This window comes from Bufo bufo, chromosome 2 (assembly GCF_905171765.1).
Source record: "Bufo bufo chromosome 2, aBufBuf1.1, whole genome shotgun sequence".
NCBI lineage: Eukaryota > Metazoa > Chordata > Amphibia > Anura > Bufonidae > Bufo > Bufo bufo.
This window is the reverse complement of record NC_053390.1, coordinates 182,124,104-182,147,773: the sequence shown is the minus strand read 5'-3', so window position 1 is coordinate 182,147,773 and position 23,670 is coordinate 182,124,104. Positions and strand designations below refer to the sequence as shown.

The 23,670-nt window shown below is 44.7% G+C and overlaps 1 protein-coding gene across 1 annotated transcript; it reads left to right on the top strand.

Annotated features, from left to right (window-relative positions):
* Window positions 1-753: 753 nt before the first annotated feature.
* PPIC (peptidylprolyl isomerase C) lies at window positions 754-21,988 on the top strand. The gene is made up of 5 exons (XM_040415952.1): window positions 754-972; window positions 6,831-6,944; window positions 12,056-12,149; window positions 20,831-21,015; window positions 21,780-21,988. Exons 1-5 carry the CDS (start codon window positions 856-858, stop codon window positions 21,912-21,914), a joined length of 645 nt encoding a protein of 214 aa, XP_040271886.1. The 5' UTR covers window positions 754-855; the 3' UTR covers window positions 21,915-21,988.
* Window positions 21,989-23,670: the final 1,682 nt, after the last annotated feature.

Below are 23,670 nucleotides of genomic sequence, written 5' to 3'. Positions count from 1 at the left end.
GCGAGATCCGACGCAGGAGGTCACAGTGAGGTAATCGTGACTGACTCCTGCATCGCTCTACTGCCTTATAGGCTTCAGGTCAAGTGGCCTGTAGCCGATGAGGCATAACGAAGGGGACGGGAGCCGTAGGCTCATTGAAATTTCAGCTGCCTGGCGCCCCCTGCAATTTGGCACCCGGGGCAACAGACCCCCCCACACTACGCCCCTGATTACAGTACCACGCTTGAGTCCAGTGGGCTCTCATGAATGACCCATTCTACCACAAATGTTTGCACAGGCAGAATGCATGGCTAGGGGCTGGATTTTATACACCTGTGGCAATGGGACTAAATGAAGGTGAATTCAGTGATTAAGCGGTGTCCCCAGTACTTCTGTCCATGGACTACACCTCATTATAGTCTATTGGTGTCAGTGCTATCCGCTGTACAATGCGATTTCCTTCAGAACCCAGTGCTGGTGTTCCCAGAAACTCATGAGGGTCCATCAGGCTTCCTCACATCTGTAACCAGAATGGATGACAGAAGCCAGTGACCCCATAATAAGTCAGGGGGTCCCTGAGCACTGGTGGTGCAGACTTGCCAATTCTCCTGCAGTCTCCTAGAAAAAGCGGAGACTCCAGGAAGAGCTGACAAAGTGGGTGACTTCAATGGTGCGGACGCTTCCCATCAGCAGCCATAGTGGGATGAGAACTTCTGAGGCTCCGGTCCCGCTCATTGGGGGGACAGGTGTGAGAAGAGACCCCCCTCATACAGCACTGGGCGGGGGGTGGGCAGTCACTGCACGGGAGGAGAGACCCCCCTTCTCCTGCTGACGTTGCCGGCTGTGAGGAGAGGACGGGGCGCTGACGTTTCCCAGATGTTGCCGCTGGACGTGCGGACGATGTACCGGGGGCTGCTCCTGCTGTGCTTCACCCTGTGCACGGTACCGGGGGCGGAGTGCTACAAGAAGCGCGGACCGGCCGTCACCCACAAGGTAATGCACGGCCGGGGACTAAAGGTGGCTTCACCCTGTGCACGGGACCGGCAGTCACCCACAAGGTAATGCACGGCCGGGGTCAGGGACTATACGTGGCTTCACCCTGTGCACGGTACCGGGGGCGGAGTGCTACAAGAAGCGCGGACCGGCCGTCACCCACAAGGTACTGCACGGCCGGGGACTATACGTGGCTTCAGCCTGTGGCGGGGCTCAGTGGAGACATGCCGGGGGCTCTTCTGTCCCTGTACACAGCCATTTCCTGACATGGAAGTAACTTTCTTCAGGCCTCCTCCTCACACTGGACATCACGGGCAGCTCTGTGGTATTAGGGACTGCACTATAACAGACCTCCCAAGTGTCCCTCTTTTGGAGGGGGACAGTCCATCTCTCCCTCTTTTTGATCTGATGTATTCATTTCCATTATTCCATTCACAATATTGACCCAGAAAGTGACTCTCTGTATATTTGAGCCCGTCTTGTATATTATTTCATTATTTGATGCAGTTGGGACTTTAGAACTTTTTATATTCAGATTATTTTTGCGCCATTTCGTAAGAGAAAACTATTTGAAGTGTACAGATGTGCAGGGAAATGGATCTTTCACACAATGAACCATAAGTGTCCCTCTTTGACAGTCCCAAAATTTGGGAGGTATGCCATGAGCTATTCTTCAGTGCAGGTTATTACAGGAACCTCTCCATGTACATCCGGAGAGGTCTGATAATCACCGCACGGTATATAAGAACGAAAACTTGTAGAGCAGCGGTCCTGTGTACATAATATGGCGAAGCTGCCATACCAGACCCAGCCTGCAGACAGGTGGGGCGCTGTTTTTAGAAGGAAGAAAAACACTCTCTTTATTTTCTAATCCTAGATAAAATCCCTTTAACATTTGAAATTGAATTTAAAGGGTTGTGCCAAGTTTTTTAGTGTCTGATTGGTGGAGCCCCAACTGCTAGGACAAGCACAGGCCCTGTAACCCTCTGTATGGATGGAGCAGTTTGTTATAGGGGTATTCCGGTTGTAATAAGTTATCCCCTATCACCAGGATAGGGGATAATTATTAGGGTCCATGTAAAAGTCCGTATGTGTTTTGTGGATCCGCAAAACACGGACACCAGCAATGTGCTTTCTGCATTTTGCGGATCGCACAGCGCCGGCACTCTCATAGAAAATGCCTTTTCTTGTACGCAATTGCGGACAAGAATAGGACATGTTCTATTTTTTTGCGTAACAGAAGTGCGGATCCGGACAGCACATTACGGCCCCGTTAACCCCTTAAGGACTTATGACGTACCCGTACGGCATGTTTCCCGAGTCCTTAAGGACCCATGATGTACCGGTACGTCATGTGTATTTCCGATCACCGCCGCCCGGCGGGCGGTGATCGGAACCCGGTGCCTGCTCAAATCATTGAACAGGCACCTTGGCTAAATGCGCGGGGGGGTCCCGTGACCCCCCCGTGTCAGCGATCGCCGCAAACCGCAGGTCAATTCATACCTGCGGTTTGCGGCGGCGTGTGGCGGTGCCATCGGGTCCCCATGCAGCTGTAGGGGGGACCCAATGGCATGGAAGGCAGCGCAATGCCATTGGGTGACGAGCCTGTGAGATCCAGCCCGCTGGATCTCACAGGCTGGAAGCTGTATGAGTAATACTCATTGTATTACTCATACAGCCAATGCATTCCAATACAGAAGTATTGGAATGCATTGTAAAGGATTAGACCCCCAAAAGTTCAAGTCCCAAAGTGGGACAAAAAATAAAGTGAAAAAAAAAGTTGAAAAAATTAAGTTTCCCCCCAAAAATGTAAAGTTTCAAGTAAAAATAAACAAAAACCTAATTTTCCCCAAATAAAGTAAAAAAAAATTGGTAAAAAATAGGGGGGGGGGAAAGTATACATATTAGGTATCGCCGCGTCCGTATCGAATGGCTCTATAAACATATCATATGACCTAACCCTTCAGATGAACACCGTAAAAAAAAAAAAAAAAACTGTGCTAAATAAACCATTTTTTGTCACCTTACATCACAAAAAGTGTAATAGCAAGCGATCAAAAGGTCATACGCACCCCAAAATAGTGCCAATCAAACCGTCATTTCATCCTGCAAAAAAATGAGACCCTACCTAGGATAATCGCCCCAAAAACAGAAAAAACTATGGCTCTCAGAATATGGAGACACTAAAACATGATTTTTTTGTTTGTTTCAAAAATGATATTGTGTAAAACAAAAAATGGTTTATTTAGCACAGTTTTTATTTGAAATTTTTTACGGTGTTCATCTGAGGGGTTAGGTCATGTGATATTTTTATAGAGCCGGTCGATACGGATGCGGCGATACCTAATATGTATATTTATGTATACTTACATAAATAAAAAAAAGTATACATATTATTAGGTATCGCGGGCATCCGTATCGACCGGCTCTATAAAAATATCACATGACCTAACCCCTCAGATGAACACCGTAAAAAATTTCAAATAAAAACTGTGCTAAATAAACCATTTTTTGTCACCTTACATGACAAAAAGTGTAATAGCAAGCGATCAAAAAGTCACAAATCATACCCTACCCAAGGTAATCGCCCAAAAACTGAAAAAATTATGTCTCTCAGACTATGGAAACACTAAAACATGATATTTTATTCCCTTCAAAAAATAAATCATTGTGTAAAACTTACATAAATAAAAAAAAAGTATACATATTAGGTATCACCGCATCCGTGACAACCTGGTCTATAAAAATATCACATGATCTAACCTGTCAGATGAATGTTGTAAATAACAAAAAATAAAAACGGTGCCAAAACAGCTATTTCTTGTTATCTTGCCTCACAAAAAGTGTAATATAGAGCAACCAAAAATCATATGTACCCTAAACTAATACCAACAAAACTGCCACCCTATCCCGTAGTTTCTAAAATGGGGCCACTTTTTTGGAGTTTCTACTCTAGGGGTGCAGCAGGGGGGCTTCAAATGGGACATAGTGTAAAAAAAAAACAGTCCAGCAAAATCTGCCTTCCAAAACCGTATGGCATTCCTTTTCTTCTGCGCCCTGCCGTGTGCCCGTACAGCTGTTTACGACCACATATGGGGTGTTTCTGTAAACTACAGAATCAGGGCCATAAATATTGAGTTTTGTTTGGCTGTTAACCCTTGCTTTGTTACTGGGAAAAATGGATTAAATGGAAAATTTGCCAAAAAATTTTAATTCTGAAATTTCATCTCCATTTGCCAATAACTCTTGTGGAACACCTAAAGGGTTAACGATGTTTGTAAAATCTGTTTTGAATACCTTGAGGGGTGTAGTTTCTTAGATGAGGTCACTTTTTTGGAGTTTCTACTTTAGGGGTGCATTAGGGGGCTTCAAATGGGACATGGTGTAAAAAAAAAAACAGTCCAGCAAAATCTGCCTTCCAAAAACCGCATGGCATTCCTTTCCTTCTGTGCCCTGCCGTGTTCCCGTACAGTAGTTTACGACCACATATGGGGTGTTTCTGTAAACTACAGAACCAGGGCCATAAATATTGAGTTTTGTTTGGCTGTTAACCCTTGCTTTGTAAAAGTAAAAAAAATATTAAAATGGAAAATCTGCCAAAAAGGTGAAATTTTGAAATTGTATCTCTATTTTCCATTAATTTTTGTGGAACACCTTAAAGGGTTAACAAAGTTTGCTTCTAATCTTCTAAGACTTAACATCCCCAAAAAATAAAATATCATTCCCAAAATGATCCAAACATGAAGTAGACATATGGGGAATGTAAAGTAATAACTATTTTTGGAGGTATTACTATGTATTATAGAAGTAGAGAAATTGAAACTTGTAAATTTGCTATTTAAAAAAAAATTTTTGGTAAATTTGGTATTTTTTTTATAAATAAAAATTTATTTTTTTGACTTCATTTTACCAGTGTCATGAAGTACAATATGTGACGAAAAAACAATCTCAGAATGGCCTTGATAAGTCAAAGCGTTTTAAAGTTATCACCACTTAAAGTGACACTGATCATGTTTGCAAAAAATGGCCTGGTCCTTAAGGTGAAATAATGCTGTGTCCCTAAGGGGTTAAAATCCGCACCTGTCCCGCAAAATTGCGGAACGGATGCTGACCCATTTTGCGGACGTGTGAATGGATCCTTAGATTGGTGGGGGTCCTCCCACTGGGACCCCTTCCAATTATAAGAATGGAGACCCATACCCCTTTGGGACCCGGAAATGAACAGAGCGGTAGGTCAGGCGTGTGCGCAGCCGCTCCCCTCTTCTTTACAATACCTGTACAGGGTACAGATTACGCACGTTTTTTCATGCGAAAGAACCGCAGTGTAATACACTATAAGGCAAGTGAATGAGATGAGACGAGTGTCATGTACAATTTGAGGGTCATTTATCAAACTAGTGTAAAGTAGAACTGGCTTAGTTGCCCATAGCAACCAATCAGATTCCTCCTTTCATTTTCCAAAGGAGCTGTGAAAAATGAAAGGTGGAATCTGATTGGTTGCTATGGGCAACTAAGCCAGTTCTACTTTACACCAATTTGATAAATGACCCTCAAAGTGTACATGACACTTGTCTCATTCACTCGCCTTGTACCCCCATTGCCTTTTTTGAAACACGCAGCATGTCACTTGTGTACCTTTTTTTTTTTGGGTGCAGATTTCACGCTTTTCAATGCAAAGGTGAGATCTGCGCCAAATCTGTAACAAAAACCTCAAGTTACACATTTAAATTTGGTGCGGAAACACACAGAAATCCTCATAAAAATTAAGCCGGCACCCATGTACAGGTAGCCGTACAGGAGCCTCAGAGACCCGAGTGCAGCGGCTATTTCCGGAACTAGAGATGAATATGCCCGACCTGTTGCTGTCTTCATTTTGGGGGCCTCGAGGGGTACAGGGTCCCTGTTCTCGTGATTGGAGGGAGTCCCAGCAGTAGGACCTGCACCAATCTAATAGTTATCCCCTGTCCTGTGGGTATCTTGTCACAATCGGAGCAGCGCAGCGGATACCAGCTCTGTCCACCGCGCAGTGGGTGGAGCTACTGCAGAACAGCTTATCGGCAGGGGTGCGGGGTGTCAGACAGATAGTAGAATAGGCCAGCACAGGGTTGGTCCACCCCTTTAGGCCGGGGTCTCCCATGGCCGATTAGCTGCGGAATCGCCGTCGCAGATATGTGTGCGCCATACAGCACCAGCAGAATTTCAGAATTCTCATCCACACGCTGTGTATAAAAAAAGCAGCTGAAAGGGTCCAGCAGTGCGGACGTGAAATCCACAGCGTGCCAATTTATGCCGCGGATTTCACCTTCTGCGATGGAGAGGGTTAAATCCGATGGCTTTTCCGTGGTAAAAACCACATACAATACATGCAGCGTCGGTGCAGAAATGCGGCTAAATCCGCAGCAGAATTTTCCACTGGACTTTCGGCTATCTGCAGACGGGGGAAACCATTTTCACACGGATTACTCTGTGTTTCCTCACTAAATCCGCACCATAATCCATGCATTACTTCCTATTTTTGATCCTTCTTTGCCCCAATCTCACCCTGTGCACTAAAAATCCGTAGAAACAATTGACGTGCTGCAGACGTTTCCTGGATGCACACGGAGGAGCTCTCTATTCCTGGAATGTCCACATTGATCTTCAGGGCAAACTGCGAAGATTGTGAACAATGTGACCTCTGCTGGTTACCTGTGGGGTGTCACATTCAGTACAAGGCAGGCACACTATCACACCGCTCCATCACATTCCTCACAGCAGAGATCTTCCACCTACTGCCCATAAATGAGACATTGCTGGCTACTTGTTTGTATGAAATGCCCCTTCTTGATCTCCTGTCATCTCGGTCTCTTTATTTTCAGGTTTTTTTCGACATAACAATAGGTGACAGAAATGCCGGACGCATTGTCATTGGTTTATTTGGAAAGGTGGTCCCAAAAACAGTGAAGAACTTTGTTACCTTAGCAACCGGAGAGGTAAGTACTACATTTTCTGCAGATTAGAGGACCTGTCCACTCTCCTGACATGAATGGTCCACAAAAGATAGAACTGCTCCTATTCATGTCCGTTTTGCAGACAAGAATAGTCATTGTTACAATGGATCCGCAGAAAACCGGATGCAACATGGACGTCTTTCGTATTTTGTTTCAGATCCCCATTTAGTGGCATTATACAGAAGAAATTCGGATATACGGTACTATTAGGAGTGAGGGGGGCATGTTTAATAACTTTTAATTCAATAATACATTTTATATTTGTATACTGGGGGGGTGGCGGGCACACGGAATCTGTGGATGGCACAGTTAAGGGGTGGGGGTCTGTGGATGGCACTGTTATGGGCTGGGGGGGCACTGTGGATGGCACTGTTATGGGGTGGGGGGTCTGTGGATGGCACATATATAACAGTGCCATCCACAGATCCCCCCCCTGTAACAGTGGCATCCACAGATCCCCCCCCTGTAACAGTGCCATCCACAGATCCCCCCCCTGTAACAGTGCCAGCCACAGATCCCCCCCCCTGTAACAGTGTCCGTCATCCACAGATCCCCTCATAAGTGTCCGTCATCCACAGATCCCACCATAAGTGTCCGTCATCCAAAGATCCCCCCATAAGTGTCCGTCATCCACAGATCCCCCCATAAGTGTCCGTCATCCACAGATCCCCCCATAAGTGTCCGTCATCCACAGATCCCCCCATAAGTGTCCGTCATCCACAGATCCCCCCATAAGTGTCCGTCATCCACAGATCCCCCCATAAGTGTCCGTCATCCACAGATCCCCCCATAAGTGTCCGTCATCCACAGATCCCCCCATAAGTGTCCGTCATCCACAGATCCCCCCATAAGTGTCCGTCATCCACAGATCCCACCATAAGTGTCCGTCATCCACAGATCCCCCCATAACAGTGTCCGTCATCCACAGATCCCCCCATAACAGTGTCCGTCATCCACAGATCCCCCCCATAACAGTGTCCGTCATCCACAGATCCCCCCCATAACAGTGTCCGTCATCCACAGATCCCCCCATAACAGTGTCCGTCATCCACAGACCACCATTAGTTCCAAACCCACCAAAAGCACACCTTTTGGTTAAAAATTTTTTTTTTCCTATTTTCTTCCCCAAAAACCTAGGTGCGTCTTATGGGCCGGTGCGTCTTATAGGGCGAAAAATACGGTATCACTATCTGTTTTAAAAGTAGAGAAAATAGAAATTTTAAAAATTGAACATTTTTCAAAATTTTACCACTGTCATGAAGTACAATATACTGACAAGAAAGCAGTCTCAGAATGGCTTGGATAAGTAAAAGTGTTTTAAAGTTATCACCACATAAAGTCACATGTCAGATTTGCAAAACAAATAGCCTGGTCCTAAAGGTGAAAAATGGCAGAGTCCTGAAGGGGTTAAGGATAGGTAATCAATAATTAAGTCCTAGACAACCATTTTAAAGGGAACCTGTCACCGGGATTTTGGGTATAGAGCTGAGGACATGGGTTGCTAGATCGCCGCTAGCACATCCGCAATACCCAGTCCCCATAGCTCTGTGTGCTTTTATTGTGTGAAAAAAACGATTTGATACATATGCAAATTAACCTGAGATGAGTCCTGTACGTGAGAGGAGTCAGGGACAGGACTCGTCTCAGGTTAATTTGCTTATGTATCAAATTGTTTTTTTTACACAATGAAAGCACACAGAGCTATGGGGACTGGATATTGCGGATGTGCTAGTGGCCATCTAGCAACCCATGTCCTCAGCTCTATACCCAAAATTCCGGTGACAGGTTCCCTTTAAGGGCTTATTTTTACACTGGCTGAATATAGGCCATATGCCATCATGTAATAGCTTGATGTGCTGCTGACGATACTGTAATCGAGGACCTTTACAAATGATATGGGTCTAAGTTAGCCATTTACACACAGATATATTTTGTTGGGTTAGAACCATTTCTCATCATCTTCCTGAAAAAAAACTTTCCATTCCCCATAATGTAGTTGTCTCTCAGATGCTGATTAAATGCTTCATTCGAGGTGATTGACAGACAGAATTTTACGCATGTCAGATCAGCCACACACCAATTGGGTAGAAATTGGACAGATATCTGTATGTGTCAGGGCAGTCGGTGCATTCATCGCTGTCTACACAGAAAGTGTCAGAATGTTAAATAGATTATGGAATATGATGTGGAGAAATGGCTGAAGTCCATGAAACATGCTGACAGGGAAGCGCCTGTGTAATGGAAGGATAATATCAAGACCATCTGGCTCCCCATCCATCGCGTCTGTTTTTATTTAATGCAAGGCGCTTATAATTACACTTGGATATTAGTGAAACTAGAGGCTGATTTGCTTTTTTCCATCCCCATAAGCTGTGTATTTCAGCCCGGAATGAGCGCTGATCGACTATAAAATAAGGTGATCTGTGATAGTTTAAAGCACCTTTCACCCAGGACGATGCATACCGTATGTGGAATGAGCATTAGTACAATCGTTCGGTCTCCATACAGATTGCACATTATTACTAGGGATGAGTGAATTGACTTTGGTACATCCGAAGTTGATTCGCTAAAAACTTTGTTCTAATACTGTATGGAGTTCCCACTCCGTACAGTATTACAATGTATTGGCTCTGATGAGCCGAAGTTATTAATTCGCGAAGTCGCATGAGACTTTGTGTAATAACTTTGGGAATTCATTATTACTGTAAAAAACCTTGGTGCCGAACTCAGGTTAGGTCCCCAGTGGTACCTTGGAACCAAACCCGAGTTTGGTACCAAGGTTTTTTATAGTAATAATTAATTCCCAAAGTTATTACATGAAGTCTCGCACCACTTAATAATTGCCCTGTTTACAAGGGCCAATGATCAGGAACGAGCGTTCTTATGAGCACTAGGTTTGGATAATTATTGACCCATGTAAAAGGCTTAAAGGAGTTGTCCTATCTCAACATTTATGGCATCATGCTAGGATATGCTACAAATGTCAGATAGGTGCAGGTCCTACCTCTGGGATTCGCTTCTGTATCCCGAAAGGGGCCCCCCAAGTGAAAGAGAGCACACTGCGCATGCACAGAGTCCTCTCTATTCACTGCTATTGGACTTCCAAAAATAGCCGAGCAAGCATACTATTTTCAGAAGTGCCATAGCAGTGAATGGAGAGCAAGCCGAGCAAGCATGGCCGCCTCTCCGTTCAACGCTATGGGACTGCTAGAGATAGCAGAGCCAGCTATTTTCAGAACTCCCATTGCTGTGAATGGACGGTGGACACACATGCTCAGCTTCTCTCTTCACTTAGAGGGCCCCATTCTGGAGAAAGGAGCAGATCCTAGAGGTGAGACACACACTTTCCTTACATATGATACGACACCAGTTTATTGATCCTCAGGGGAAATTGCATTGCGAAATACAGCAGCTCACGGATTCCAACAGATACAGTGTACACAAGATATGCAGTTGCAAGCCGTTGCACACATTTATTCACCATATGTTTACTGTAGGTTGGACCTCCCTTCCCATCCAGTTAACCTTACTAGATAACGCCTTGTCATAAATGGAAATTGCCATGATTTCCTGTACCTGTAGGTTGCACCGGAGACGTACATATTGATCACTAAACAAGCTACGTTGTCCCATTACTAGTCTGTGCAGAGGGTGCTTAGCGTTTTCAGATATTCTACCAAGCTTTTTAAGCATCCTTTTCTCCACTACACTGTCAAAGTTCTCTAAACGGTGGCCGATCACACTCTCCGCCTTCCTGATTAACTTAATTTGCTTTCTCTTGTCGCATACACCTATTCAGGTCACCCAAGTCGCCACCACAAAGAAAAGTACACTAGCCATGAGTGCTTGGTAGAACATCTCTAGCATCTTACTACACACATTAAAGGACCTCAGCCTCCTTAGTCCCTTCTTATAAACACCGTCAATGTGCAACTTCAAGTTCAACTTATTATCGACCGGCAGGCCCAGATATTTGTAGGTCTCCACGGATCTCCTGGCCATCAATTGTTAGTGGTGCACAGTTGACCTTATCCCGACCAAATTTTATTCTCAGCTGCTTGGTTTTTGTGACATTGATGACGTAGCCATTAGATGCACACCATTCTACGAACCCGTCTACCACCCTTCTATACTCAGACTCACATCCCTCCTTTATGCAGCCAACTATCACTGAATCTTCTGAGTACTTCTGTAAGTGGCAGAGCTCACTGTTGTATTAAAAATCAGCCGTATACAGCGGCCTATACTGCACCACTGGGTCTCAAATTTAAACTTACCCCAGCGTACATATTGTGGTCTATTGGTCAGGTAGTCCATGACCCATGTCCTTAAGTGATCTGTGACCCCCAGTTTCGTAAGTTTCGAAGAAGGTGATCCTTACTTAATTTCCTCTCTCCGTCACATAAGACAGTACCTTGTGTAGCACATATATGACTGCATCCTCTACTCCAGGCATCCTCAAACTGCGGCCCTCCAGCTGTTGCAAAACTACAACTCCCAGCATGCCCGAACAGCCTACAGGTCTCAGCCTACAGCAGGGCATTGTGGGAGTTGTAGTTTTACAACAGCTGGAGGGCCGCAGTTTGAGGATGTCTGCTCTACTCCAACCTATGGTTTTTAGGCAAATTGGAGGAGGGCCAAACCTGGACTGATGCAAGTTGATAAGATTCTCAGAAGGAGTCTTTCAAGCACTTTCATGATCTATGATGTCAGTGCCACTTGAAGGTAATCCTATGGAATTGTCTAGCTACCTTCGGAATGGGTACGATGCATGATGTCTTCCACAGGGTTGGTACCGTCATAGTCTCCAGGCTCAAATTAAACAGGTTAGCTAGTACCCCACACAACTGGTCACCGTCAACTCGTACAATCTCCACAGTTGCTTCCTTAGTCATCTCCTTGCAGACCCCCTGCTCCTTCCCCACCCTACCGGACTGCACATTTATGACATGTTCTACTGATAAATGTTGAAAAGGGAATGCCCCTCTAAGTCCAATGAACAGGTACCCACTGATTTCCTCAGAAGAAATTCTTGCTCTGCGTTATATTAAGTGCATTACAATTAATGTGTTTACTCTGTTTCTTCATTTTAGAAAGGCTATGGCTATAAAGGCAGCAAGTTCCACAGAGTTATCAAAGACTTTATGATTCAGGGCGGAGATTTCACAACTGGTGATGGCACTGGAGGTACAGTTTTACATATTTCAGCACTAACATCTTTTTGTTTCTCTCGTGAATAAAATGAGCTTTTAAGAATTTAGTAAGATGTGTTCACATAGAGTACAGATATAGGGGGTAATGTGCTAACGTTCTATGGGAATTTTTTTAGTGTAGAAAAGTTGCATGTTTTGTTACAAGTGTGCTTTATGACAAAATCTGCAACTTAGTTTTTTTCTGACACCTTTGCCACATCTCAAAAAAAGATGGTTGGGAGCTGTGCAGCCTGACTTACTAAGGCTACTTTCACACTTGCGGAAGAGTGATCTGGCAAGCAGTTCTGTCGTCGGAACTGCCTGCCGGATCCGCTGATCTGGATGTGACTGAAAGCATTTGTGACACGCATCCGGATGCGGATCAGTCTCACAAATGCATTGCAAGAACGGATCCGTCTCTCCGCTTGTCATGCGGACAGACGGATCCGTCTTGTATCTTTTTTCACATTCTTACCGGTCTGCGCATGCGCAGACTGGAAGGACGGATCCGGCAGTCCAAATGACGGATCCGGCACTTATACATTCCTATGGAGGAAAATGCCAGATCCGGCATTCGGGCATGTCTTCAGTTTTTTTAGCCGGAGATAAAACAGTAGCATGCTGCGGTTTTATCTTCTGCCTGATCAGTCAAAACGACTGAACTGAATACATCCTGATGCATCCAGAACAGATTACTCTCCATTCAGAATGCATGGGGATATACCTGATCAGTTCTTTTCCGGCATTGAGCCCTTTTGACAGAACTCAGTGCCGGAAAAGAAAAATGCTAGTGTGAAAGTACCCTTAAAATGATGTGCAGCAGCTACTACAGCTCCTGGCAGGAGTAGATTTCTGTTCTGGCACACGGACAACAGAACGGACAGGCCTCTTAATAAATTAGTTGGATCTTCTGCGTGTGGGTTTTTTAGTAACATCGGCATGTGAAACGCTGGTTTTTAGTAAATGGCCCCAGTGTTTTCTCATTGCAGATATTGGACTAGTATAGTTTTCACGTGGGCCACCAGGGAAATCATGAAAGGTTGACAATTTCTGATTTCTGTGGCTCACTTTTTGGCTTTGCTGAATAGAATCATCTCATCCTTTGAGGGTCGTTTTTACTAAATGGCCCCAGCGTGTGGGGGTGAGTAACTAACAGCTCTTCTGGAAGCCAAGAGAAGGCACAGGTAAGGCTCTGTGTGCATGTCCCCAGTCATTTCTTGGTCCCTGGTAGGGGCTATACATCACTCCCTACAGACTCTTAACCACCTCCCGTCCGCCCGTTGACTATAAATGTCCGGGAGGTGGTTCTCTATCTCTGAATGGACGTTTCTGAATGTCGATTCAGAGATCCCAGCTGCACGCTAATCGTGCAGCTGCAGAGCGGGTTGCCCGCTGTCAGTGACAGCAGGGCAACCCTTAGAGAAGGCAGGGTCAGTTCCCAGGTGTCCCTGCCTTTTAGATCGCTGTATACACAGCGCTCACCGAGCGCTGTGTGTACAGATCAGGAAGCGCTATGCGCTTCCTGTTCCGGTCATGTGACCGCCGGGGCCGGGAGAGTGCAGGAGCTGTCGGGTCTTTCACAGACCTCGATCAGCCCTGCACTGAGGCTGTACAGTGCTGTATTCTGCTGTACAGCCTCTCTGGGGGGTGTATTTCCCCTGTAACTGGGGCTACTATGTCAGCCCAAGTTAGAGGAGAAATCAATAGTGAAAAAAAAAAAAAAAGGTTTCACATGTAAAAAAAATTATTCCCCAAGTAAGGAATAAAAAAAAATGTTAAAAATAGAATTTTTTTTAGAAAATAGACATATTTGGTATTGCCCTTTCGTGACGGTCTGCTCTATAAATATATCACATGATCCACCCAGTCTGATAAACACCATAAAAAAATAAAAATAAAAACTGTCAAAAAAAAGGCATTTTTGTCACCTTACATCACAAAAAGTGCAACACCAAGTGATCAAAAAGGCGTATGTCCCACAAAATGGTACCAATAAAACCGTCACCTCATCCCACAAAAAATTAGCCCCTACATAAGAAAATCATTTAAAAAATAAAAAAACATAGCTCTCATGGACACAATAAAACATAATTTGTTTGTTTCAGAAATGCGATTATTGTGTAAAACTTAAATAAATAAGAAAAAGTATACATATTAGGTATCGCCACGTCCGTAACAATCTGCTCTATAAAAATGTCACATGACCTAACCCCTCAGGTGAACGCTGTAAAAATACATAAAAACTGCTAAAACAACCAATTTGTTGGTCACCTTGCCCCATAAAGTGTTATAATGAATAATCAAAAAATCATATGTACCCAAAAATAGTACCAATAAAACTGGCACCTTATCCCCTAGTTTCCAAAATGGGGTCACTTTTTGGGAGTTTCTACTGTAAGGGTGCATCAGGGGGGCTTCAAATGGGAGATGGCATTTAAAAACCAGTTCAGCAAAATCTGCCTTCCAAAAACCATGTGGCGCTCCTTTTCCTCTGCGCCCTGCCGTGTGCCCTTACATCAGTTTACGACCACATGTGGTGTGTTTCTGTAAACCGCAGAATCAGTGTAATAAATATTGAGTTTTGTTTGGCTATTGACCTTTGATGTGTTAAAGAAAAAAATGGATTAAAATGGAAAATCTGCCGAAAATGTGAAATTAAAAAATTTGATCTTTATTTTCCTTTAATTCTTGTGGAACACCTAAAGGGTTAACAAAGTTTGTAAAATCAGTTTTAAGTAACTTGAGGGGTGTAGTTTCTACAATGGGGTCATTTATGGGGGTATCCACTATGTAAGCCCTAGAAAGTGACTTCAGACCTGAACTGGTCCTTAAAAACTGGGTTTTGGCAATTTTCTTAAAAATTTTAAGAATTGCTTCTAAACTTCTAAGCCTTTTAACGTCCTAAAAAAATAAAATGACATTTACAAAATGAGGCCAACATAAAGTAGACAAATGGGGAATGTTAAGTAATAAATATTTTATGAGGTATCACTTTCTGTTTTAAAAGCAGAGAAATTGAAATTTTGAAAATGGCAAAGTTTTCGAAATTTTGAGTAAATTTGGGATTTTTCATAAATAAAAGGTGAAATATATTGACTCATTTATGACTATCATGAAGTACAATGTGTCACGAGAAAATCTCTGAATGGCTTGGATAAGTAAAAGTGTTCCAAAGCTATTACCAGATAAAGTGACATATGTCAAATTTGCAAAATTAGGCCTGGTCAGGAAGGGGGCAAATGACCCGGATGTGAAGTGGTTAAAGAGGACCTGAGAAAAGAAGGATTGCGCTGCAGGAGAGTATTCTTATTATATTCAAGTCCAAAAAATATTGGTGTTCTATAGTCTGTGGAAATCTTCAGTCAAACAGGTTCATCTATACACATCAAACTCGGCTATGGTGTGGAAATCTGAAAAAAATAGAAACCGCACTATGGTGTAGTAACTTCTCAAAGGAGGTGTCGCCTGTGAACAGGTTATACTCACAAGACTCAGATGATATTAAGCATAACAAGCAGGTTCAGCGATGTCATCCACCAAAAAACATTGAAGTGAAGGTGAAACTGAAGTAGTCAGAAGGTCCGGAAAACGGATACAGGTATGCGTTGTGGCTGGTAGATGTTCAATCAGCCTAAGATGTCGCCTTCTGAGCCGCACGGACGGGGTGCTTGACCGCTTGTATAGAATCTTGCAAAGCTCCACAATCCCAGAGAAGGAAAGACCACTTTCACAGGATATCACCAGACTCTCCACTCTTCAGGTTCTCAAAGAAAGGAGGTCAACCAATAGTGAAGTACGTACCACAGTGTTAAATGAAAAGATTTATTATACTCACAAAAAACACAAGTATAGGAGCAAGTTAAAATAAGTACACAGTGCCCGACCCGGGTTTCGCCATGATGCTTCGTCTGGGGCGTGTGTTAGTAAGTGGATGCAGCTGAATATAAAGCTGCATCCACTTACTAACACACGCCCCAGACGAAGCATCATGGCGAAACCCGGGTCGGGCACTCACATACTTCAGATTCATTTCAGCACACACACCACACATGTTTCCAACATAGCTGCCTCCAGGTAGTTATAAATAACAAACACATAATTTCTCTTCTATGGATTTACCTCTTATTGATGAAAATGGAATCAAATACAGTATGTGTGACAATCCACAACTTTGATTTTGTTCCTTCACAGACGTTCTGGTTTGTATTTGAGTCCTTTAACATGGCCGATTTTTCCCCCAAAACAAGCACCGATCGACAGTACAAAAAGCAGCTCAGTGCTCGTTTAAAGGGGTTGTGCCATGAAGACAACGTATCCTGTATCCACAGGATAGAGGATAAGTGTCCCATCAGCAGGAGTCCGACCACTGGGGTCCCGTTCTCTGGATGGTGCAGCCGTCACACATGCACAGTGCCACTACTTTCCGCTGTATGGAGCTGCAAGAGCGCTTGTACTCCGCTATCCCGGCAGAGCGGTGGACATGGATGTATGTCTGTCACTCCTTTCAAATAGCGAGCCACCTGTTCTCGTAATTGGTGGGGGCGCAACAGTCAGACCACCTCTGATCAGGCACTTATCATATATCCTGTGGATAACTTGCCTTCATGGGACAACCCTTTTCAGACCTTACAAGGGCAGATATTTGCTTGAACTGACTGCTACATGACCGTTCGTTCACTGCTTACATGTGGCCATTCATTTGCATTATTGTCAGCAGCCCTTCCCCTGTTTACATAGCAATATGCTGCTAACTAATGAGCATTTTTAGCATCGTACTCGGCAGTGATTGGGCAAATGACGTTCCTACAGATGTTTGTTCCCAACCATTGCCCTACGTGGTTTTTTTTTTTTTGGGGTGGGTCAGTCTTTCTGCTAAACCTGATGGCACATGACATCAGACTACAGACACATGGGCAATCTCTTTAGGCTTTGAAATTCTTCCTAAACCAGCAGTTCAATAAATGTTCCTGGAATTTCCTTTGCGAATGGCAGCACATTCTGGAAGCAACTGTTTAGGCTACATTCACACGTCAGTATTTTTCTACATCCCGATTTTCGGTCCGTTTTTTGTGGATCCGTTGTTCCTGAAAATGTTTCCGTATGTCATCTGTTTTTTGCGGATCCGCAAAAAACGGAAACATGTGAAAACTCAAATCCGACAGTATATTCTAACACAGAGGCGTTCCCATGGTGATGGGGACGCTTCTAGTTAGAATATACTGAGAACTGTGTACATGACTGCCCCCTGCTGCCTGGCAGCACCCAATCTCTTACAGGGGGCTGTGATCCGCACAATTATTGTGCGAATCATAGCCCCCTGTGAGAGATCCCCTGTATTAAATGTGACTAGTGCGGCCCCCCCCCCCCCCTATATTTATTGGTGGCCAGTGCGGATGTGACCAGTGCGGCCTCACCTCTCCCCCCCCCCCCATCATTGGTGGCCAGTGCGGATTCCCAGTATTAATAATTGTGCCCAGTGCGGCCTCACCTCCCCCCCCCCCATCATTGGTGGCCAGTGCGGATTCCCAGTATTAATAAATGTGCCCAGTGCGGCCTCACCTCTCCCCCCCCTCCCATCATTGGTGGCCAGTGCGGATTCCCAGTATTAATAAATGTGCCCAGTGCGGCCTCACCTCTTTCCCCCCCCCCCCCTCCATCATTGGTGGCAGCGGAGAGTTCCGATCGGAGTCCCAGTTTAATCGCTGGGGCTCCGATCGGTTACCATGGCAGCCAAGACGCTATTGCAGTCTTGGCTGCCATGGTTACTTAGCAATAAATACAAGCATTATACTTACCTGCGACTGCGAGCTGCGATGTGTGTCCGGCCGGGAGCTCCTCCTACTGGTAAGTGAAAGGTCTGTGCGGCGCATTGCTTTTAGCAAGGGGGAGAGGTGAGGCCGCACTGGGCACATTTATTAATACCGGGAATCCGCACTGGCCACCAATGATGGGGGGGGTGGGGGGGGTGGGGGGGGGGAGAGGTGAGGCCGCACTGGTCACATTTAATACTGGGGAGGGAGGGGGGTTAATTGTGCAGCACCTGAGGGGTTAATTGTGCAGATCACAGCCCCCTGTAAGAGATCGGGTGCTGCCAGGCAGCAGGGGGCAGTCATGTACACCGTTCTCAGTATATTCTAACTAGAAGCGTCCCCATCACCATGGGAATGCCTCTGTGTTAGAATATACTGTCGGATCTGAGTTTTTCACGAAGTGAAAAATCTGATCTGTAGAAAACTTACTGGGAATCCGCACTGCCGCACTGGCCACCAATGAATATAGAGGGAGGGGGGCCGCACTGGTCACATTTAAAGGGTTTCTATCACTTCGTATGACATAATTAGCTGTCAGACACTAGCGATCTGCTAGTGTCTGCTCTGGCCAACCATCCTACTATAATCACTTGTGGGGCAGCGGTTTTGCTAAAATACTAACTTTTATAAATATGCTAATGAGCCTCTAGGTGCTATGTGGGCGTCATTAGCACCTAGAGGCTCCGTCTACCTTCATACACAGCCGCCGCCCAGCGCGTCCCTCCAGCCTGCCCATGTCCTCCTCCGTGTGACGCAGCGGACGAGTTCTCGCGCATGCGCCGTGCGCGGCTGTATTCGGCGCATTTGAGATCTCAGCTCGGAGCGGTCAGACATTCAATGCGCATGCGCCGAATACAGCCGCGCATGCGCATTGAATGTCTGACCGCTCCGAGCTGAGATCTCAAATGCGCCGAATACAGCCGCGCACGGCGCATGCGCGAGAACTCGTCCGCTGCGTCACACGGAGGAGGACATGGGTGGGCTGGAGGGACGCGCTGGGCGGCGGCTGTGTATGAAGGTAGACGGAGCCTCTAGGTGCTAATGACGCCCACATAGCACCTAGAGGCTCATTAGCATATTTATAAAAGTTAGTTTTTTAGCAAAACCGCTGCCCCACAAGTGATTATAGTAGGATGGTTGGCCAGAGCAGACACTAGCAGATCGCTAGTGTCTGACAGCTAATTATGTCATACGAAGTGATAGAAACCCTTTAATACTGGGGAGGAAGCCTAATTTCCAGGAACGGAATCCGCATAAAACGGATGACATACGTAATGACATACGAATGTCTTCCGTTTTTTGCGGATCCATTGACTTTGTAATGGTCCAGGATCCGATTTTTGCGGAAAAGAATAGGACATGTTTTATATTTTTTCGGACATGCGGAACGGAACAACGGAAACATTGTGCTGTCCGATTTTTTCCAGGACCCATTGAAAATGAATGGGTCCAGATCTGTTCCTGAAAAAACGGAACAGATCAGGAAAGAAAAAACGGACGTGTGAATGGACCCTAATGATATATTATGGGTGTACTTTATACACCCTATTAAAACCCCTTACAGTGCCAAAATAGAGCGCCTATATAAGGCTACTTTCACACTAGCGTTTTTGCTGGATCCAGCAGGGTTCAGAAAAAACGCTTCCGTTACTGATAATACAACCATCTGCATCCATTATGAACGGATCCGGTTGTATTATCTTTAACATCGCCAAGACGGATCAGTCATGAACTCCATTGAAAGTCAATGGGTCAAAAGTGTCATCCCCATTGACTTGCATTGTCTCTTGCTCCCCATCCCAGGACGGAAAGCAAACCGCAGCAATGTGTGGTTTGCTCTTTGGTATGAGAACGGAACGGACTGCATTTTGGAGCATTCTGTTCAGTTACATTTTGTCCCTATTGACAATGAATGGGGACAAAACGGAAGCGTTTTTCTCCGGTATTGAGACCCTATGACGGATCTCAATACCGTAAAATATTAACGCTAGTGTGAAAGTAGTCTAAGTCCACAGGACCCTACTTCAGTATGCCTCAGACTCTGCATAAAAATAGTGCCATGCACCATCAGATGGCGGTATTATGGAAGTATTCTTTAGAAGCACTGCTTCCTGGGGAGACTATTTCCATAATAATGTCGCCTTACAGTGGCACATGGAGCTCCTATAAGACTGGACGCAGCCTGACTTGATTGCAGCCAACTAGCTACTGTACTTATAATTATTCATTTCATTTGAACAATTGGTTAAAAGGGGTTTTCCAAGATTTTATAACAGGTTATCAGTATCTGATCGGTGGGGGTCCGACACCTGGGACTCCCGCTGATCGGCTATTTGAGAAAGCACCAGCGCTCGCAGTAGCGCCACAGCATTCTCTCAGCTTAGTCTAGGGCTAGGCCATGTGGTGTTATGTTCATCAGTCACATTGGCCTAGGCGCACCTCAGCCCCATGATGAATGGGGGATGAGCTGCCATATGAAGCACAGCCGCTATCAAATGTACGGCGGTGTGCTTGGTGAGCTAGTGCCTTCTCAAACAGGAAGGGGAAGAGCGGGGGTCCCGGGAGTCAAACCCCCACAGATCAGATACCGATAACCTAGTAGTAAAGTCTCAGAAAACCCTTAAACCCGGAAAAGTATAGAAAATGCAGTGATTGCATTTATTTTACTTTATTTTGTTCATGCAATTGCTTGTTTCTATGGACAGCTTCCACTTTACACATAATATTACCCCATTCATTCTGCTGCTATTGGGGTCTACATAATAAACTATGTAGGTATAAGTATTATTGTACGGATAGGAGCAAGATATTGCTGCAAAACATATGCAAAGGAAGTGATAAATTGCCAATTGATCATGTGTTGCAGGAAAAAGCATCTACGGAGACGAGTTTCCAGATGAGAACTTTAAGCTGAAGCATTATGGTATCGGTTGGGTGAGCATGGCAAATGCTGGGCCAGATACCAATGGGTCACAGTTCTTTATTTCCACAACTCGACCCTTATGGCTGAATGGAAAGCATGTTGTGTTTGGCAAAGTCCTAGATGGCATGGTAAGGAAGAATTATGTAGCTTTCTGTCTTGTAAAACCCATTACCACAGCTTCAGAGAACTTAGACAAGGGCGATGAGACTAAAAGTAGGCAGACATACTGTATCTGTATATAGAGATTTAGTGATGCTACTCATGTGTCACATACTGCACATTAAAGGGGTTGTGCCAAGTATGAAAGTATCTCCTAGCCATAAGATAGGGAATAACTGGTGGGAGCCCGAGAATGGGGATAGAGTGAAATGCTGTGGATCTGGGATAACTTTCATATTTGGCACAACCCTTCAGGCTAATTTCACAGGAGCGAGTTTTCTGTCTGGATGTGATGCAAGTAGCGAACCTAGAATCCTGGCCCATTCATATCAATGGGTCGGCACAGCATGCTGTATATTGTGTATTTTACATGCACCCTGGCCCCATAGGTGAATGGGATTTGCATGAAAAACAGAAGGCATCTGGATACAATGGGATGTTCACTGATGGTTGCTATTAGATGTAGATTGTTATTCTTCATGCGAATGAAAAACGCATGCAATCAGGATGGAAAAAACACTGAACTTGCATGCAAAACCATCAGGTTTTCCCTGAAGAGATTCTCACACTATCCGCATCATTCATGCGAAAACGGCCTTAAAGCTCCATGTCAATTTAATATATAGATGTATTAAGTGGAAACTCCAGATAAACTCTGCATCTGAACGAATATGTGCTTCTAGTTGTATCTGTCACCCTGATAATATACCGTATGTCGTCTTTTCTTCTTCAGGCTGTGGTACATGGCGTAGAGCTCCAGCCGACAGATGAAAGAGATCGCCCTTTACAGGACTGCGTCATTGTGAACAGCGGAGAAATCACAGTGAAGGAGCCATTTGTGGTGGAAGTGGATGACTGGAAAGATTAGAAGTATAGAAAATAATAGGAGAAGCTTTTCATACTTTATTTTTTGTAAAGGATGACCAATAAATGTAAATATGTTTCTCAGGTCTGGTAAAGTGTACTTCACTATTATAAACCCACCCAGAGGTGCTGGACGCAGCTAGGAATAGTCCTCTAGTACTAGCCACTGTTCTTACTACAGTTTCTTCACACTGGGTACATGTTACTTCTCATATACCTAAACCTGCAGGAAGGACGCTTTATATTTTACCCTATGTCACTGTATGTTTTGACTTTGTGGCTGGTACAGATACTAGTAGTCTCTGAGTGCCTAGAGTGCTTGCCTGGAGTCTAATACATGTATACTTGGTTGGGCAGAGCATTCACATGTTTCTTAAAGGGAACCTGTTACCTCTAAAACCAACAGCATTACCTTACAGTAGCCCCCAGTGTGTTCACAATGATGTTTTTCATTCTTTTATCGGTTGCTGCATACTGTAAAAAAACGCTGTTTTAATCACCCTTCTCACTATCTTTAGAGAGTCACCTCGAAGTCAAGGAGGCAACAGCCTCCTTGCTTCAAGTAAAAATAAGCCCGCCCCTTACCCGTCCTCTTCACTTTGATTGACATCCTGCCTAGAGGCAGTCAGCCGGCAGCTTTGTTCTCACTGCGCATGCGCCGGCCATTTAAAGTGTGTGCACGCGCCCAATGTTTCTTGTCCGCAGGTCAGCGTGATCACTGGCTTCAGGCACAGGAAAACGCAAGCCAGAGATCACGCTGACAAGAAACGCCGGGCGCACAAGCACACTTAAAATGGCCGGCGCATGCGCAGCGAGAACAAGACTGACTGCGGGAGCCGGGATCGCGCAGTAACATGGAGCGCACCTGGCATGTGCGAGACTTGCGCAATCCCAGCCTCTATACAGGATGTCAACCAAAGTGAAGAGGACGGGTAAGGAATGGGCTTATTTTTACTTGAAGCAAGGAAGCCGTTGCCTCCTTGACTTCAAGCTGACTCTGAAGAAAGTGCGAAGGGTGATTAAAACTGCGTTTTTTTACGGTATGCAGCAACCAATGGAAAAATGAAAAACATCATTGTGAACACACTGGGGGCTACTGTAAGGTAATGATGTCGGTTTTATATGTGTTTTGGAGGTGACAGGTTCCCTTTAAGGGAGAGTGGAATAAGCCTCTGTCAGAAATCTCCCTTGAAAACAAAGGATCAGACATGTTGAACTGAAAGATTCCCAAACCTTATGTTCATTGAAATTTCCAGTAAGGGGAGAGTCGGACTCCGCATACATGTCATGATCGGCCGTTCCACCAACTTCAGTGGGTTCAGCCGACATTTGTGTATAGGTGGTGTACATGGTCCTACATATATATATCATGACCTAGCATCTTGTCCATGAAAGGGATTTCAGATATATAGCGGTACAATAAAACCTGTAACTTAATATATCTTGGCAGCCAGTGTATAGCGGAAAGGCTGCATATTTTTCATTTGGTTTTGCAGGTGAAAGATCCGCCGGGTATTACAGTAGCAGTAAAGCAGATGAGATTAAGAAATCCCATCCACACAATACAGAAAAAATATCCCCTTGTAAATTGACATACGGTGCAGATTTAAAATCCACAATATGCGCTGGGAGCTGTTCAGTACAAATGTTAGCAAAAACCGTAAGATGGGAAAAGAGCATAAAACTGGTGATAGATTCCCATTTAAAGAACTATCTTGAGAGTGGAGCCCTGAAAGGGTAATATTTCCTTATCAATGCAC

Excerpts from the sequence above, each read along its gene's own strand:
- PPIC (XM_040415952.1), top strand. The coding sequence starts at position 856 with ATGTTGCCGCTGGACGTGCGGACGATGTACCGGGGGCTGCTCCTGCTG. Across the intron at positions 973-6,830 it reads GACCGGCCGTCACCCACAAG|GTTTTTTTCGACATAACAAT; the intron begins GTAATGCACGGC and ends CTTTATTTTCAG. Across the intron at positions 12,150-20,830 it reads AACTGGTGATGGCACTGGAG|GAAAAAGCATCTACGGAGAC; the intron begins GTACAGTTTTAC and ends CATGTGTTGCAG.